Source organism: Sinohyriopsis cumingii, chromosome 4, assembly GCF_028554795.1.
Source record: "Sinohyriopsis cumingii isolate HCF-2022 chromosome 4, ASM2855479v2, whole genome shotgun sequence".
NCBI lineage: Eukaryota > Metazoa > Mollusca > Bivalvia > Unionida > Unionidae > Sinohyriopsis > Sinohyriopsis cumingii.
Genome location: NC_142964.1, coordinates 85,013,795 through 85,031,933, shown reverse-complemented (window position 1 = coordinate 85,031,933; position 18,139 = coordinate 85,013,795). Strand labels below are relative to the sequence as shown.

The 18,139-nt window shown below is 34.2% G+C and overlaps 1 protein-coding gene across 2 annotated transcripts in view; it reads right to left on the bottom strand.

The window, feature by feature from the left end:
• The window catches only part of LOC149801581 (proton-coupled zinc antiporter SLC30A5-like), a 99,042-nt gene extending 81,113 nt beyond the window's left edge, over positions 1-17,929 (bottom strand). Inside the window, exons 1-5 of one of the 2 annotated variants that reach the window (XM_089955814.1) lie at positions 17,791-17,929; positions 13,093-13,232; positions 8,289-8,411; positions 6,452-6,518; positions 571-656 (exon numbers count right to left, since the gene is read on the bottom strand). In XM_089955814.1, the coding sequence (XP_089811940.1) occupies positions 571-656; positions 6,452-6,518; positions 8,289-8,411; positions 13,093-13,148 (332 nt within the window). In that variant the 5' untranslated portion in view covers positions 13,149-13,232; positions 17,791-17,929. The remainder of the gene's footprint in view (positions 1-570; positions 657-6,451; positions 6,519-8,288; positions 8,412-13,092; positions 13,233-17,790) is intronic. The other variant, XM_089955815.1, reaches the window with a different exon arrangement.
• Between the last annotated feature and the right edge of the window lie 210 nt (positions 17,930-18,139).

Here is an 18,139-nt window from a genome sequence, read left to right as displayed (position 1 = left end):
GGGAATTTCCACATCCAGGAAACCATCTTTCAAATGAATATTGCAACAATGTAATGTTTAGATGCGAAAGTGACATGTTAGGTTACGTAAACATGGACTGTCTACTGCATTCCAACCTGTACTGCACCAAACAATGTGACATCTCGAGCAATGGACATTCTGTGTTGAAAAATCATTTTGTCTGTGTCAAATATTCTGTTTATTCAGACGGAGGCTTGTTCTTTGACTTATAGACTGTAAGAAAAGTATGATCTACTTTTAAATGTTAATACTAGTTCAACTTTGTTTGGGACTATTTTTTATGCACAACAAATGAATGGTGCAACATCTGTCAGAATGAACGAAATTATTCGTTCTCCTTTCTACCTAAATAATATCCAATGAAAGAAAAACTGTGATAAAAAGAATCTCAAATGGATAATGATTTAATATTAAATTTATGAAACTCGTTGAATAATGTCCAGCTTTTGCTCACCAAGGCTCGCAAAAGCTGGACATTATTCAACTAATTTCATAAGTTCAGTATTAAATCATTACCCATTTGAGATCCTCTATGTAATTATAAGATACCTTAATGGACCACATAGCGTGAGCCCAAACATCCATAAGATACTCAGGATAACTCCAAATATGGCATGGCGACTTATCCGAAACCACTGAAATTCAAAACATTTGTTCTCATTAACACAATATATAATGCACCTTTGAGTAAAATTTCTGTAATTTCAGAAAAGTTCTTAGAAACTATTATTTAGCTTATGCAGTTACATTCAATTTATCTTCATTATTAAATTATATTTCCTTCGTTCAAAGCATTTCCCAGAAGAACCAGGCCATTAATGAATCACTAAGCATTACCTTTATGCAAAAAGCTGTAAAGAAATCATTGTACAATAGAAATATGAATTGGTTGCGAACTAATCAAATTGCTGACATTGTCTGAATGATGACATTTTTACATCTGGAGTGCTAATTTTGCATAAACTTTCTGTAAAATATCAGATAACTCAATACAGTGTTACCCTGCTATAGTACGCTCCATTATAAAATGAATTTGGATAGGGTCATGGTGTGGCTATCAAAATTTCATATACATGTATTTTTCTCGAACATGAAAAAAAATCTTTCTTAAAAGTACAGAAAAATGTAAAAAGTTTATTATCACTTTGGGAAAGAGATCATGTATGAATAATACAAGACAATAATGGCATGGCTCCTGAAATGTTACATGTATTTTTCTCATACACAAAAAACTAGTTTTTTTCTTCTTAAAAGTACAAAAAATAATGTGTAAAAAGTTTATTCTGGGATTGCGTAGGGCTTCACCAATGTTGCAAACTTGGATTTTTTTCCTTATTGGCAGCAAAATATACCATCTGGCAATTTTTTTGTTATTGGCGACATTGTTGGCTGTTTAAACTTGTATATACAACCATTGGCTTGGAGTGGAGGAATTCAGAGGCTCTATGAATGGAAGCCGCAAACTTGATATAAAATGCACTGAAATTTATCTATTGTTACATAAACTAATTCTTTGTCCATATTGATTAACCATCTAAACAGTGCGTTGTTATATCACAATCCGCTTATCTTGAAATCTAGCAAGAGTACTGTATGTTGCGAGATATCTGCTTTTTTGTTGTTGACATTTCTGGTAACGGATATCAACCTGACAAGGCATTATCTTGTAATATATCTTTCGTCAGATTTTTGGCTGCTCGCTAGTAATTAATTTATCTACATAGACTGACATTTGTATGTGGATGGTAAGTAAAATTCCTCTTCTTTTCACTCAGAATTAAATCTTTGAGAAGACTCACATTTTCTATAATAATCCCCATCACCAGACCAGAACACCTATGTCTCAGTCGTCCATTGACCCTTTGTTAAATTTTTGACACATGTGTGGAAGGCAGCATCACGCTGCTACCACATATGTAAAAAACAAAAAAAATCAAAAACAATCTTACTTATTGGTTTATTCAATAGGCAGGGAGGAACAGCAACTAGAATAGACCAAATGAAGGCCAATTCCTTTTTAAATAGTTGAAACATTAACTTTGAAGCACTGATTCTTATGAAAATGTACTCAGCAAATGGGAAAAAAAATCAGTCTCAATCACGGAATACAATTATTTGATGTTGCCGCCACAATAAGAAATGGGCATTTGTTTGGTTCTCCAAAGCTGTCCTTTATTGGTGACTTCAATAACACATGCACCCTTCATCAAAGAAAGCTGACTACAGTCTTCAATAAAAACAAAGAACTTTTCTTCAACGGAAGTACCAAACTTAGACAAAAGTAATGGAATCTGATGGATTTTTGCATTTTCCAACGTTGACTGCAACACAATAACTGTGCCGTAAAAGTTTCCTTTTTGCAGGAAAAAGTTTATGCTTACGAATGCTACCAACGGCAGTTTAAAATGCAAATTAACTTTTACTGACTTGGGATGTACTGAAAAGTAAATGTGCTTCGTCATTCCTTACGTGATTGCGCATGTTTTTCCACTGAATTCAGACCAATATGACCTGTGAGAAAATTAATGAATATTTTAAATCTGTGCGTGCATATTTTCAATGGAATCACTTGTATTGTGGATTCAATATATGTGATGAGATTCGCGGGTGAGTACAGAGTGTTGATACTCTATTCATGCTATACGTTAGACATGTATATATAAACAGTTTTCACGTATATGTACCAATCTGTGGTTCTCTAAATAAAGTAAACTATTATATATGCCTTCTCTGTTTTCACTAAAGGTGTATTTCTCATTTAATATGCATCGATTAAGTAAGATGGTAACTGTGCCAATGATGCCCATACTTTACCGCCCTCATTTATTACCTACCCCCCTGCAAATGTTTTGGGGTACATGCATCATTTTCTTCAGCTAACTGACCTGGTTGCTTATAACATGGTTCGGTCTATAACACGGTCGGGTTCTATGGCTCCCAACTACCGTGTTATAGAGGGATCACACTGTAGTTAAAAAACAAGAATGCCAGAACCTGTATGACAGGCCCTTGATCAAAGCACTGCTGTAAAACATCTGACTTTGACCACAAGGTCAAAAGGTTCAGTAAGTATATCACAGAATGAATTGTCTTACCTTCATAACTTTTCATTCAATGCATGAACAAAACCCATCAAGGGTTCATAAAACACAAGCTGATGAAAAAACCTTTAACATGGTTCCCACGCTTTTCTAAAGATAAATTTCCAGGTCATTTCCAGGATTTTTCCAGGTTGAAATTATTTTTTTTCAAGGTTCACATATGACCATTACTGAATGGAACCAAAGAACATTTTAGAATATAAAACATACATTTTCTAAAGCTAAAGATGTTTCTCTTTCAAGACTCTCCAAAAACATCGAAGTCAGAAAAGATGATCATGTACAAAACCACAAAATGTATCGCACAAAACAAGTTTGATTATATTCCTATAAATTAGCATGTAAAGTCATTTCAATGTACTGAAAACAAACTCTAACTTTATTTTGCTGCATTATGTTGCTAAGTGAGAATAACATAATGAACATAACTTATGTTTTGTTTCCTTTCAAACATGTAATTCTAAAGAATTCTATAGCAATATATAAATCCTATTCATAGAAAGTAACATTTCCTATTACAGTATGAAAAAAGTAAAGCAAATAACTAGAATCTTGCCTTGTAACGAAAAGAGTTTAACCCTGAATTTATCTGTGCCAATAAAATCCCAAACAAGATTTTTCAAACAACCTAATCTCCTTAAGACGGTCTGGTTAAAAATCCATTATTTGAAAATAATTTCAAAAGGGTTGATTTAAATTTTGACAAAAGACTTTCAAAATTATATACTGTTGTATAAATAAGGACTGAATTTTCTGTAAAATCAACTTGTCTTCTTGTAATTCATTAAACCAGGCCCCAAACATGTATTGATACTGGAGCTTATGTCGTTTTTTAATATATAGAATGCAGTCCGGCATTTCTGCGCACCTAAGGTTTCCATCTCCAGTACTGAAGTAAAACACATACCGAATTTGAACGACTGATGAAAATATGATACTGTAATGCTTACCATTTGAAAAGAGGCAATTGTCACCACAATATTCTGTTCAAAATAATATTAATTTTGGACACACGGGATACCACCACCGTGTTTTCATGACTCGCGATATGTTGGCCAATTCTGCGCACAGCTTTGAAAAGATGTAATGTTTATCCATTGGGCTACAGAAATTAAATACATTACTTTGGACTGTTTCTGCCAGCAGTTCAGTTGAGTAATTTGATCAGGTTTATAGCTAGTTTTACAAAATGCAACGTAACAATTCCAATAAATGGCAAGCGATATTAACCCAGCTAAACCGATCTTGTAATTTTGTTTAGTAAAATTCAATATTTTATATTAAAAAAAGAGTTATTATGTGGAAGAGAAACAATAATGAATAAGGTGTAAAGTGTTTACAACGTCTTGTTTATGGGGAAAAAAATTACTAAAGAATTTAGAAACAGACTATACGCCGGGAAATTTTGTGAGAATCCCGTTCAAGTGGCAAGCTGACATGTTGGGCAGCAGACGATTTTGTACGTGTGGAACAACTTGGAAACTTTGATTAAGATACATAATTTTTTAAAGGTATACATTTCCATCTTTTATAAAATGTAGGTAGCTGTATGATTCTAAATAGGATTTTTCTGGGTTACCAGGTCAAGCACAGGAGTCTGATGTTTTATCAATAAATAAAGTACGGCGAAATCTCTGACAAGATGAAATCACCTTATCGGTAGTATAAATGAACACAAGGAGTGCAAGTGTGACCACAACCCTCCGCTCGATTCGACTTTTCTCAGGTGTCTTTTATCACTTCAGAATCGCAAGAAGACTGAAAAACTACATACATACATTCAAAAGACAGTGATGTACCAACGCATAACTCAAGGACGACCATCGCATGAATCCAATCCGGTGAAATAACCTTTATTTGCACCATTATTTTCTCAGAAATGGAAGAATTATAATCGTTATGTCATTAATCCGCAGTCAAACAAGATGAAACTATGGTGTAGATGAAACCTGCATTACTAGTCACATGACTTCACAAATCTCAAATGAGGACATCGGAAGTCCAATAGCCATATGATATCAACAACAAACTCCTTTGTAATGTTGTTGAACAGAAATTTAATTATATTAAATGAAATATACTTTTTTGTAAAAACCAGCAATCCGGCCAGTCTGATTTATCAACGTGGTAGTCACTTGATACAACAAAACTCCAGAAGTTGTTCTCAGAATATATTAATATGGAGAATTTTGTGTTCTTTCGTTTTTGTATTTTTTTTACAATCAGCATACGACTTTTATTTAATATTTTTTTCTCTACAACATTCGAAAATGTTGGTTGTTAGATTTGTGTACTCATGTGACTAGCAATGCAAATCTCAAGTACCAGGAAAGATTTCATCAACGCCATATTTTTATCACGTCTTTCAGCAGATTAAAGACATAACAATTTGAATTCTCATAATTTCTGAGAAAATAAGTAATTTTCATATTGATTTCATGAATATATCATTCAATCTAACAACGTTTAAGTTTGCTCGGCCATAAGGTAAGCTACAATTTGCCACAAACATGTTGGCCTCTTGTGATGCTAGACTGGTTTTCATACCTTCTATGTACAAAAAATATGGATATCGAGCTAACTTTGAAAATAAAAGTCTACTAGACGAATTTAATCCACTGAGCATTTGGACTGGCTCAGCATATATGTTTATTGCATGCATCCAAATGATCCATACTGCACCCTCCGAATATTCTGGTTAGAACTTGATAAATTTAACTCATGATCAGTTTAGTTACGACTCTTCAACCGCTCCGGTGGCTTAGTTGTTAGAGCATCCATCTTGGATGCAGGTGGTCATGGGTTCAATCCCTGGCCGAGTGATACCAAAGACTTACAAAAATGGTACTAACAGCTTCTTCACTTGACACTCAGCATTAAGAGGTTAGTGTTAGGACTGGTTGGCCTGGTGTCAGGATAATATGACTGGGTGGGACATCATGCTACATGTCTGTGGCATGATGCTCCAGTGCTAGACATCACTATAAACTGTTACACTGCAGACATTGTAGCGAAATGACTGATTTTTTTAAAAGCTATGTTAAAAATCCAAATCACACACACACAGTTATGACTCAATTACGTGATTGTTTCGGGCATCAGGTGGAGGCAGAAAATTCCTGGATTTTTCATAACTTTCATCAATATTTGCAAAATTCAATGACTTTTCACAGTCGGGAAACAAATTATCATTTCCCTCAACATTTTCCCAATTTCCCAGTAGCGTGGGAACCCTGTTATTCATATTGAATGGATGCAATCTTCTATAAAGCACAGATACCCACTATAAACCTAACTTTTAAATAACTATCAGCATACAGTGTACATACCTGATTCTTTGTCAAATTCTTCCCTGATGAAAAAGGTTTCTGAAGGAACATCAAAGGGACTGCACTCCTACAGAAAACATTACAAATTGTTAATATGGACCAAGAATTCCACTTGATACATATGCTATTTTGGTACAAATCATTAAATGTAATCTATTTTAATTTAGACGATTCTCAGTAATGATACATTTTCAAAAAGACTAAGATCATTTACAAACTTTTGAACATTTGAGAATGATCTGCACTCTTTGAAGTTAACTTCTTCATTTTTATGATGATCCATAACGACATGCATTCATAATTTTCTAATGCACATAGCAAATGCAAAAATATGATTCCTAAAATATGATTCCTAGTTGACAAGTTAAGACATTCTGAAATGATTCCTAGTTTAAATATTATGACACAGTGAAATAAGGTTCTTAACTGAGAAGTCAAGACACACTGAAATATGATTCCTAATTGAAAAGTTAAGATACAAATAACTCTATTTGAATAGTTATGATTCTGAAATATGATTCCTAATTGAAAAGTTAAGACAGAAATGACTCTGTTTGAATAGTTATGATACTGAATTATGATTCCTAATTGAAAAGTTAAGACAGAAATGACTCTATTTGAATAGTTATGATACTGAAATATGATTCCTAATTGAAAAGACAGAAATGACTCTATTTGAATAGTTATGATACTGAAATATGATTCCTAACTTAAATGTTATGAGACACTGCAATAAGGTTCCTAACTAAATAGTCAGTTGTGACTTATTTTTAACCCAAGTAATTTAGTAATTTGTATTTTTGAGCAACAAGTTATCATTCCTGTCCACTGCCATACTTCAGTGCAATGGCTGATCACAGCCAATCAATTATGATTAGGAAATTATATCACTATTTCAGAAGAACATAAATAGCAAATACTGATGCTGCTAGCCTACAACAAATACCATTTTGACCATTAGATCCCACCAAATAGTTCTTTCCTGTATTGTTCTCTACAAATACAGCTCCCAATGAAAATGCAATGGTTCTTCTTCTGGGTCTATTTAATGAATACACACAGTATGATGACATCTACAAGCAATATAAAGAGTTATTCCACCAATGGTGACTTATTTCAGCTATTCATTTAAGAGTGTACTACACCATTGTTGACACTGGTGCACCAAAAAATACCCAAAGTTGATCTACTTCAAATGGCAAATTCATTTCAATTAAACAATTTATATTTTCCTGTGTTCTATTGTCACCTGATTTCTGCCATAGGAAGTCAACAAAAGCTGCTAGTGAAGCATTTTTAAGTTTAGTTTCTTATGAAAAGGAGTTAAACAAATTCTTGATTTGGAAAAATCAAACATTAATTCATCTTAAAATAAACAATTTCAAACAAAGAGGAGAACAACAAGAAAGAAACTAACTGATAATGAGAAAATACCACAACCAAATGGGAATAATATCTGGAATACAAATTCAGGAGAGCAAATAATTTCTGGTATAGTGAATAATCAACCATTTCATGACCAACAATGGTATTTACTTGGAAAGTAATAGTGCCATCCAAGAATAGTTCCACATTATGGCCAAAGCACATGGCTGTAGTGTACTTCACAAGGAAATCATATGGTTTCAATGTTCTGTCAGCATTCTCTGTATGACCTGGTGGACGATATCTCTTACCATTAACAGTAAACCAGGACAATCTGTACACCCGGAAGAAGTTCTGTATCACCAATATATACAATGCTAATTCTTTTTATGATAATCAAAAACTTGACAACAATTTAAATAGGGAAAACATACATTTTTGTGCTCCAATGTTAAAACAAAGTTATATTTACCCAGCTTTGATGATGAACATAAATAAGACTACAGGCACTATCTTAAGGAGATCGTAACACATGAACAGACCCACGGATCTGAGGAATTTGCCCACCACCAGCAGGCCAATGTAGACTGCCACCCTGCAAGGAAAACGTGTTCAAACATTAAACCCTAGAGAAACAATACACAAAATTTAAAGTATTAAACTAATGGATTTGTTTCTATTAGCCTCCCTCACAATCGTACTCTCTTCTGCTGTACAATTCCTATTCCCCAGCTTGATAAACAAGGCATAAATCCAACTTGGAAAACCTTCATCCAAATTAACAAACTATTTTTGAATCTGAAATGGCTTAAAATGAACCGCTTCAAATATCTGACATGCACTGTTGAGCGAGTTTGACAGTCCTTCCTCTCTGTGAAAAAGCATGGAGCAATGATAAGCAATTTTAAAAGTTAAGTAATTCATATATATATATGTGTGTGTGTGTGTGCGTGTGTGATTTAGATTTTTAACGTAGCTTTAACAATTTTTCAGTCATATCGCTACAATGTCTGCAGTGTGGCAGTTTATAGTGATGTCTAGCACTGAGACATCATGCCGCAGACATGTAGCATGATGTCCCCCACAGTCACATTATCCTGACACCAGGCCGACCAGTCCTAACACTAATCTCTTAATGCTGAGCGCCAAGCAAGGCAGCTGTTAGTACCATTTTTTTGGTTAGTCTTTGGTATGACTCGGCCGAGGTCAAAACCATGACCTCCCGCATCCGAGGCGGATGCTTGCATCCGAGGTGGATGCTCGCATCCAAGGTGGATGCTCGCATCCGAGGCGGATGCTCTATCCACTAGGCCACCAGAGCAGTCATATATATATATATATATATATATATATATATATATATATATATAGAGAGAGAGAGAGAGAGAGAAAGAGTGAGAGAGAATTATAAATATACACCAGACAGAACAGAAAGTGCTATCCCTGGATTTATATAGAAGAATGAAGAAGAATGATTGATAATATTAGGCAGAATTAATATTTTGATACAAATAATACTATCATACAGGTTAGAGAATTTTTAATTCGTACTCTATGGAGATTCGAACCAAGGTCCATGAGTAAACGGCACCCATTGCCTTGCCTGCACAAATGAGCCCATATTCCCTCATGACTAAGCACACATCACCAAAAAATGATGGTACTCAATCAGTGTTATATGTGCTCGTGTGTAGCAGACACACTCGCATGAAGACCTATTAATTAATTCTCATGTATCTACAGTCATTCCAGATTCCTATGAAAGAAATCAAGGTATATAGAATTAATTATAGAGAATTATAAATATACACCAGAAAGAATGGAAAGTGCTATCCCTGGATTCATACAGAACAATGCTTGATAATAGTCTAGTAATTAATTAGTATTATTTGTATATATATATCCCACAGATGACAAATATATATATAATTATACTGTTTATTAATGCAAGACTACCAAGTGTGTGTGTGGATATCACTATGATGTCTGCTGTGTGGCAGATTATAGAGATGCCTAACACTGGGACATCATACCACAGATATTTAGCATGATGTTCTACCCAGTCACATTATCCTGACACCAGGCTGACCAGTCCTAACACTAACCATTTAATGCTGAGTGCCAAGCAAGGTAGCTGTTAGTACCATTTTTATAAACTTTGGTATGACTCAGCCCGGGTTCGAACCCGTGACCTACTGCATCCGAGGCAGATGCTCTAACCACTAGGCCACCAGAGCAGTGAGGCAAGTACAGACAAAATACCATGTGATAGCAACAACACTATTGAAACTTTGGCTGCACAAATTTCAAACAGTCTAGTCAAGTCTTGTTCATCTTACTTTGATTTGTCTATTTCATCTGTAAGACACATAACAATATACTGACGGTCATTACAAATTAAATATATTTATCCAAGACAGAGGTCTCACTAGGATTTTAAAACTAGGAGTCAAGGACTCCTAATTTGGTAAAAATAGGAGTCCCACCAGCAAAAGTTGCAGTCCCCTCCCAGAAGCATTCTGAAGTGACTAAATATCCATTAAAATGCCAGGAATAAACAGACACAAAACTTTTTTATTATTATTTTATTATTATATTATAATTATTTATTATTCTTTAAAATATTATGTATTGAAATTTAAATAATGTACAAATATCATATTTTTTTAACTACAATATAGTTCACTTTCATCTATGTTGCATTCACAAAATGTTTTGATGCTTGGCTTTGGATCATATTCCTCTACACTAGGTACATCTTCTTTGACTCGGATCAATTGTGTTAAGGTCTTATGTTTTATTCTGGACCTTTCCTTCATCTAGATTTTGTTCTGCACACTGAAGCCTCTCACGCATGCTACAGATGTCACTGGTGACACCAACACAATTGCAGCTAGGACTGCAAAGTCTGGAAATACATCTCTGTACTCTTGAAGCAGAGTTGTACAGGCTTCTGTCAGTGTGCAGTTCAATGATTTTATGACTTCCTAGCAAGTAGGTGGTCTCTAGATGTCTCATGCCTAGAAAATGTGGAACTTTGCAGATTAGAAGAACCAGTGGTTGCCATTGAGTTTAATTTCCACATTCTTTACACCACTGGCATATAGCTCTTGTTTGTCCATCAGAATGAATTTTGTCAATCCAAGGAATGTTTTTTATACCAAACTCTAAATGAGGCATCACACACATTATTACACTTGGCTACTGTCCCATACAAACTATCAGTTCTAGCAACTTTATCACAGTTCTGAATCTCTTTAAAATCTCCATCAGTTTTCTGTTTAACCCCAAAATAATTATCCAAATCTGCAAACGGCATTTTGTCCAAGTCTTGAATTCAAGGTTGCATACAATATTTATATGGCTACAATCAGCAATGAACACATAAAAGGGATCACGCTGGGCTTTGCCAATGTCACAAATTGCGATTTATTTTATCCTTACTAGCAACAAAATATACCATCTGGCGATATTTTTGGTGACAACATTTTTGGCTGATAAAAACTATGTACAGTCTTGGGTTTGGAATGGAGAAATCCAAATGCACCATGACAGGAAGCTGCAAACATGGATACAAAAATGCACTGGAATCTATTGTTACATAAACGAATCCTATGTTCATATTGACAAACCACTCTAACAGTGCATTGTTATATCATAATCCACTTATGCTGATGTCTGGCCTTGATACTATATGCTGTAATATAACGAAAATAGCCATGCAACTGACTAGCTACAATCAACCACCTCTGAAGGCGGGAATGGAAAATGACTACAGTCGACCATACAACAATTGTTTTTTAAAAATGTACCAGAAAAGAAGGTTTTGCTGCAATTACATCTGAAGCACCAATATATACTAAACAAATTTTAAAAAATCTGTCTCAATGTTCTACAATTATCTGATGTTGCTGCAACAATAACAAACAGGTATTTGTTTGGTCCTTCATTGAGAGCCTTTAGCGGCACATTCAATAACACATGCACCATCATCAAAGAAAGGCAATGACCTTTGATCAAAGGAAGTCATCAACAAACTTAAATAAAAGTACTGTTTCATTTAGTGATTTTCAAAGCGATTATAAAATATTTATTGTGTCGCAAAAGTTTCCTGTTTGCAACAAAAAAGTGCATACGGAGGACTCCTACATGGGTGATTTTCTTTGTCCCAGGTCAACAATGTGCATGCAAATATGCATAATTAAGCGTTTCTGAGATCTCTGCAAGAATTGGTTTAACTGGATGATTTCACTGGGAACTGGGAACTGTTTACAATAGATGAGCATCATGGTATTTATAAATTCAGGAACACAAGATAAACCAAACCTATTTGTGAAGAAACATTGATCAAAATTGACTAGTATCACTGGAATCAAATGATCTCAACAAGAACTCCAAGTGGGCCTGAGAATGCTTACCTGGCTGGCAAAACTGTATAAGAGTTAAAAATGCAAGAGCAGTTCTGGAACAGTAGGAATCTTTTTGCAGAAACTTCTTCCAATGCCATTTATTGCACATGCTATGAAAGCAGATATCTGAATGCCTCAACTTTAAAGACTTTGATCCATATTTGAAAGCACACCAGCATGACGTGTTAAAAAAGACCTTTAATGCAAGAACTGTTTCTGGCAAAGTTGGTTAAATTCTGTATGGTACCTTTATGAGATAAAACTTGTTTAATGTTTTTCCATTTTTAGCAACAGTCACCAGTCTGAAAGCCCTTTGTGTGCCACGATGCTGTCAAGCTTAGTAAATTTCTGCTGAGCTGTTTTAGAAAAAACATCATTTAAAAGTTTTTGTTTCTGTTATGGTAACCATATCTAATGCTTACCATCGATTTAGTCAATTTGCTGAGCACGTTTTAGAACAAACAGTTCAAAGGTGTTTCTTTACTAACAGTGGCCTTAAGGCCTGGCAAACTACAAAAAATGACTTACTATTATCACTAATGGTAACATACATTAACAATAATTAGACAGGTTTGATTAATCATTTATTATATTGGTGCAACACTCGAGTCATGGTGTTGCCAACTAAATACCAAGAATACATAACACATGACCCACATGAAGACATTTCACCACACAAGATTTTATCTGTGCTGTTCTCTGTGTGGTCTTTGTGTTTTGTTGGCAACTTGACACTAGTGATATCCAAGTGTTAAGCTAGTTCCGAAGATATATTTTCAGAAATTTTCAATTTTAATCATTAACACTGAAGGATCATAAAGTTTGTAAAGTTTGTTTAACATTCTGATAACACGTTACAAAACTTACTGTGAGGTAGGGTAGATGGCATGTGTCGGCAAGGCATTTCCTCCATAATCACTCATTGTTCTACGAAGGTTTCTATTTAAATTTCTCTCATGTCATATGTCATTCTTACAAACTGTGTATCTTTTTCCAATCAATCAGTGCTGAAATAAACCAGAATGTAATCAGCGGTTTAGTACTCTTCAGAAGCCACTGTAAACATTATTAGATTATCATGAATAAAAAAAACAATTCATAATAATATAAAAAAGAAATATACGCCACTGTGACAGGGCAGAGAAGACATAAAAATAAAAACAAAAACAATCATTTATATCATGTAAACGTATATGCAACACAATGAGTTAAAACTGAAGATATATTTTGTTTTTCTTCCTTCGTTTTTTTACTATTCTGAAAACCTGCTTCAGAAGCTATTATCATTGTCTTCCCTAGAAATCACATTTTAGTGGGCTAAAGTCACAGGATTTGAGTAACCCTGACAACCAGTATTAACACTATTAGAACCATAGTTCACAAAACATAAAGTCCTTTGATTTTGCAACTAAAGCTGAGACCACAGGCCTAAATTAAACAAGTACAATGTGAAAGGACCATTTGTAATAGTCCTCTATGTTTGAACTAGTTGGTTGACTTGAGAGTGTACTGACCCATGGGTTTCAGTGACCTTGATCTTTGGTCAAGAACTGCAGTTTCAAAAGTAAACTTATTGTGCAAAAACCATTATTTTCTTATTAGACTTACCATGTCTGTGCCATCTGACCCTGGGACCTCGGATTCTAAAAGTTTCTTTATTATGATAACTGCAAGGCTTTTATAAAGTTTGGTTAGGGAAATGACTCTAGAACAAAAGTTATTCTGCAGAGGCAATTTATATCTGACCTTGAATTTTGATCCCAATATTATTAGGCCTCTTGCATACCTTAAATGCAAGCCCTCCAAAAACTGTATTAAAAAAATCTAAATTAGTAATGCAATAAAAAAATATATTCTTTCAAAGTGATCCTGACCTCTGACCTTTAGACCACAGACAGTAACCTTGATTTCTGACCTTATGACCTCAACAATAGGCTTCCTCCTCACCCCAAGTGCAAGTCATCCACACTGTTTGGTCTTTGTGATGTAGAACTAATTGTGTTCAGTGTATCCCCCAGGGTTGCAAGACCGAAAGTCAAAAATTTCCTTGGTCTCAAGATTGGGGGTCAGACTGAGTAAAAAACAAACTTTGGTATCACAACAAGGGGTCGAATTACAAATTTGGGGGTCTCTGAAGCACAAATGAGAAGGTCTTGTGCAGAAACAGTTTTTTTCTTTTTGAACAAAATGACCTTCTTTCAGTTACAGTGACAATGAACTTTGAGCTTATGATCCTGAAATAGATCTTCATTGCCCCAAGTGCAACCCATCCACAAAGTTCAGATGGTGGACAACCTAAGTTATTGTGCAGAAATGATAAGGTAACAGATAGACTGAAGTTAAAACATAATACACTCTTCTTTGCAGCAGGCATTTAAAAAAATTTGATTTTCCCTTTATTGACCCATTCACTCAGGACTGGGTAGGATGGTATATTAGTTTATATTATTTTATTCTTGCATCTATTAATATTTTGAGGACTATATCTAGCATTTTAGCATGTTGTACATATGTATTCTGTGATCCACAGTTATGCTACCTAGCATGAAAGCTAGCTTGAAAACTGCAACACCGCTGCAAGGTGAATTGCATCTGCTCTCAAAATTGTGGGTTGTAAAAAGTTCTGAATCAACACAAGAAAAAATAATTTTTTATGAAGTGAAAACCAGAATAACATGATTAGACTATTACATATATGACTTGTGTTAAACAGTCCTATATGCAGACACTAGTATGGACTTATTGACTCTTAAGATTTTGTTAAACATGCTTTCAACATGTGGTCAATGTATATGGTCTTGAGTTATCTGTGCTGTGCTGAAGCCATTTTTTCTTATATTACTTACTAGGACCATGGCCTTTGACCTGTAGACCCCAAAATATACAGGCTTCTCTATCAACCTATGTGCAAGCCACCCACAAAGGTTTGACAAGAAAACTTACTCTTGAATAAAAGTTATTCTGCAAAATCCCATTTGTCTTTGAACTGCAATATATCTGACATTTGACCTTAACAACCCAAATCAAAAGGCAATTTTCTTATCTTATTATATACAAGCTCTTCACAAACTTTGATCAGGCAGGAGTAAATAACTGACTGGCAGCATGTGACTAAAGTTTAACTTTGAACAAAGTGAATGACAGTCATTGCCCTGTCAAGCAACTAGATCTTTAATGGCTATGGTTTATAACAAAACTGATTTTTAAGATGAAAAATCAATTGTTATGGGCAACCTATGGGTCTGCTATTTGTCCCAGGTGTTAATGTACACTAAAAATGTGACACCCACCTGGCAGATTCAGTTATGCATAACAATATTACTTCCTGCCATCAGATGGCAATCTGGGCTGGCTGGTTAATGCCAGATGTTATGCTTGTATCATCATATAAAAGAAAATGATGACAAAAAAAGTAAATGAACTTTGGTAAAACCTCCTCAGAATTGTCATAATTTTATTTCACACTGCTATGTAAATGATGAAAAATAAATAATGCAATTAGATGTACTGCCTGCACATGTGATGCTTTTGTAGAATCTACAATGGCTAAGACCTGCAGTGACTTATTATCTTGAACAGTGTTTCTTTAAAATAAAACACAACCTATCAAAATTTATGTTAATGCACATGTTTTACAAACATAAGTAATGCTGTTAAAACAAAACTATGTCAACATTATCAGTAAATCAACCTGGTGTGTAATATTGTCTAAAGTGCAATATAAACGACAACCTATTCTCATCAAATCTGTCTTTTTACATGTGATGCCAAATTCAATCTGAAAATAATTCCTACTTTACAAAAGAATAAACAGAAAAATCCTACCAAAAAGTCCTCTTATGTAGACAGGTGAAAATGAATAGCATAGAACTCGCCCCATGCAAAACTCGCCCTGGGAGAACTCATGCCAGGTGTCAGGAGTAATCGCCCAATGGTGGTCTGAGAAGTCACTCCACTTTGCCTGGAGAAGTCACCCCAAGTAATTCTGAGATGTCACCACATGGTTGTTAATGCTTTATTTATTGTTGTTTTTCTTCAACTTAATAACTTATTAAATCTATAAAATTTGCAATTTTTCAACTTTTCCATGTGTAGGATAATTTCTATTTTGTAAGTATGTTTGTAATTTATTCAACGAATTTTGTAACTGACATTCACCTGAAATAATGCGTTAGTATCTTTTGGACTGGCTATATGTCATCTAAAAATCTGAACCAAAGAGATGGCTTAAACTTTTCGTTTTGAAGAAAATCCTTTTCTAATTTACCCATGAAAGGGAAGAGTATGAAGGAGCCATATTAATACCCATTGATGTACCCATTATCTGTATGTAATTCGCATTAATAAATTGAAAATAATTATTTTCCAAGATAAGTTTTATTATTTTACAAATATCTTATTAAATAGTGTGCTATTATTAGGATTGTTATCAAGAAAATATTTACATGCTTCAATACCATCTGCATGCGGAATGTTGGTATATAGTGATTTAAAGATACCAGGACTGAAATTATCAGATAGTTGTGGAATAGACTTCAACTTTTTTATGAAAGTAGTTGTATCTTTAATGAATGAAAGGATTAGTGATTTCATTAAAGGTTGTAAAACACTATCAATAAATTTGGATAGGTTTTCAGGATATGATTTACAACCTGGAAAATTTAAAGGTAAATTATGCTCAGGATTTTTATGAGTTTAGGGTAATATGTAGAATTGAGGTGTATGTATGTTAAGAGGGAAAGTTATCAAATTCCTCATATACGTCATTATTATTTTTAGCGATCTCATTAATGCATGCAGAATTTTTTTATTTAATTTCTATTGACGGGTCTTCCAGAATATGTTTGTAGTATTTTTCATCATTTAAATGACGTTCAACTTCTTTAAAATAATCCTGATTCATAATAATAAGTGTTTGACTTATCATCCTTTTTAATCACTATACTGTCATCCTCAGAAATAATACTATAATATTGCTTTTTACGATTACCAGTTAATATCTATTTTGTGATCACGTATATATAAAAATCATAATATGAATCACGTAAAAGATAATTTAATTCTGTTATTAAAAAGGTTATCTGGGTGACAAGTTTTGGGGTGACTTCTCCAACCAATTGGGGTGACTTCTCCAACCACTCTGGGGCGACTTTTCCAGATACATTGGGATGTGTTCTCCCAGGGAGAGTTCTCCATGGGGCGAGTTCTCCGCATACCGGTGAAAATATATCATTTACCTGGAATGGATACTTCCTGCATCAGTGACAGCCACGCAAACGTTTACCGAGAGCAGGGGCAAAAAATATATTAAATAAACCAAGCCATTGACATGCATAAACGCTGTAGCTTTAAATCTATGTAAATCATGAAAGCTCTAATTAATGTTGTCACTAATAACTGATTATGGATTTAAAAATTTATGTAAAAATTAAGAATACAATTTAGGCACTGATGAAGAAAGACCAATTAGTCTCGAAAATATATGACGCCAGCTGACCGCTTACAACCTAACAACTTTTTCGCTGTTTCAGTTGACAATTATAAGCTAAAGCAAATATAGCTCACTTTCATACCAATCATAACATTGTTTGCCCCATTGATCTTGCAGAAATGAAAAGTTTGGGATCCATTATTTAGCCTGTCATGTACATAGTTCCTGGCCGGAAGTTGAAAATTGTATAAGACCGGAGTCACAATTTTCTTGTATCTCCAATTTACAAATCCGGCAATGGAACATATATCTTGTTACAATCTTAAATAATTTCCGTTAAAAAAAAAAATAAAAAAAAATGAAGTGGTCTTGAAGTTAAAGGTTCATTTTTCAACAACACGAGCCAGTTTGGCTTCCTATTAATGCTAAAACATTTATTTAACACATCATAAATAACAAATTTTAAATGTAAAAGCTTCCTTC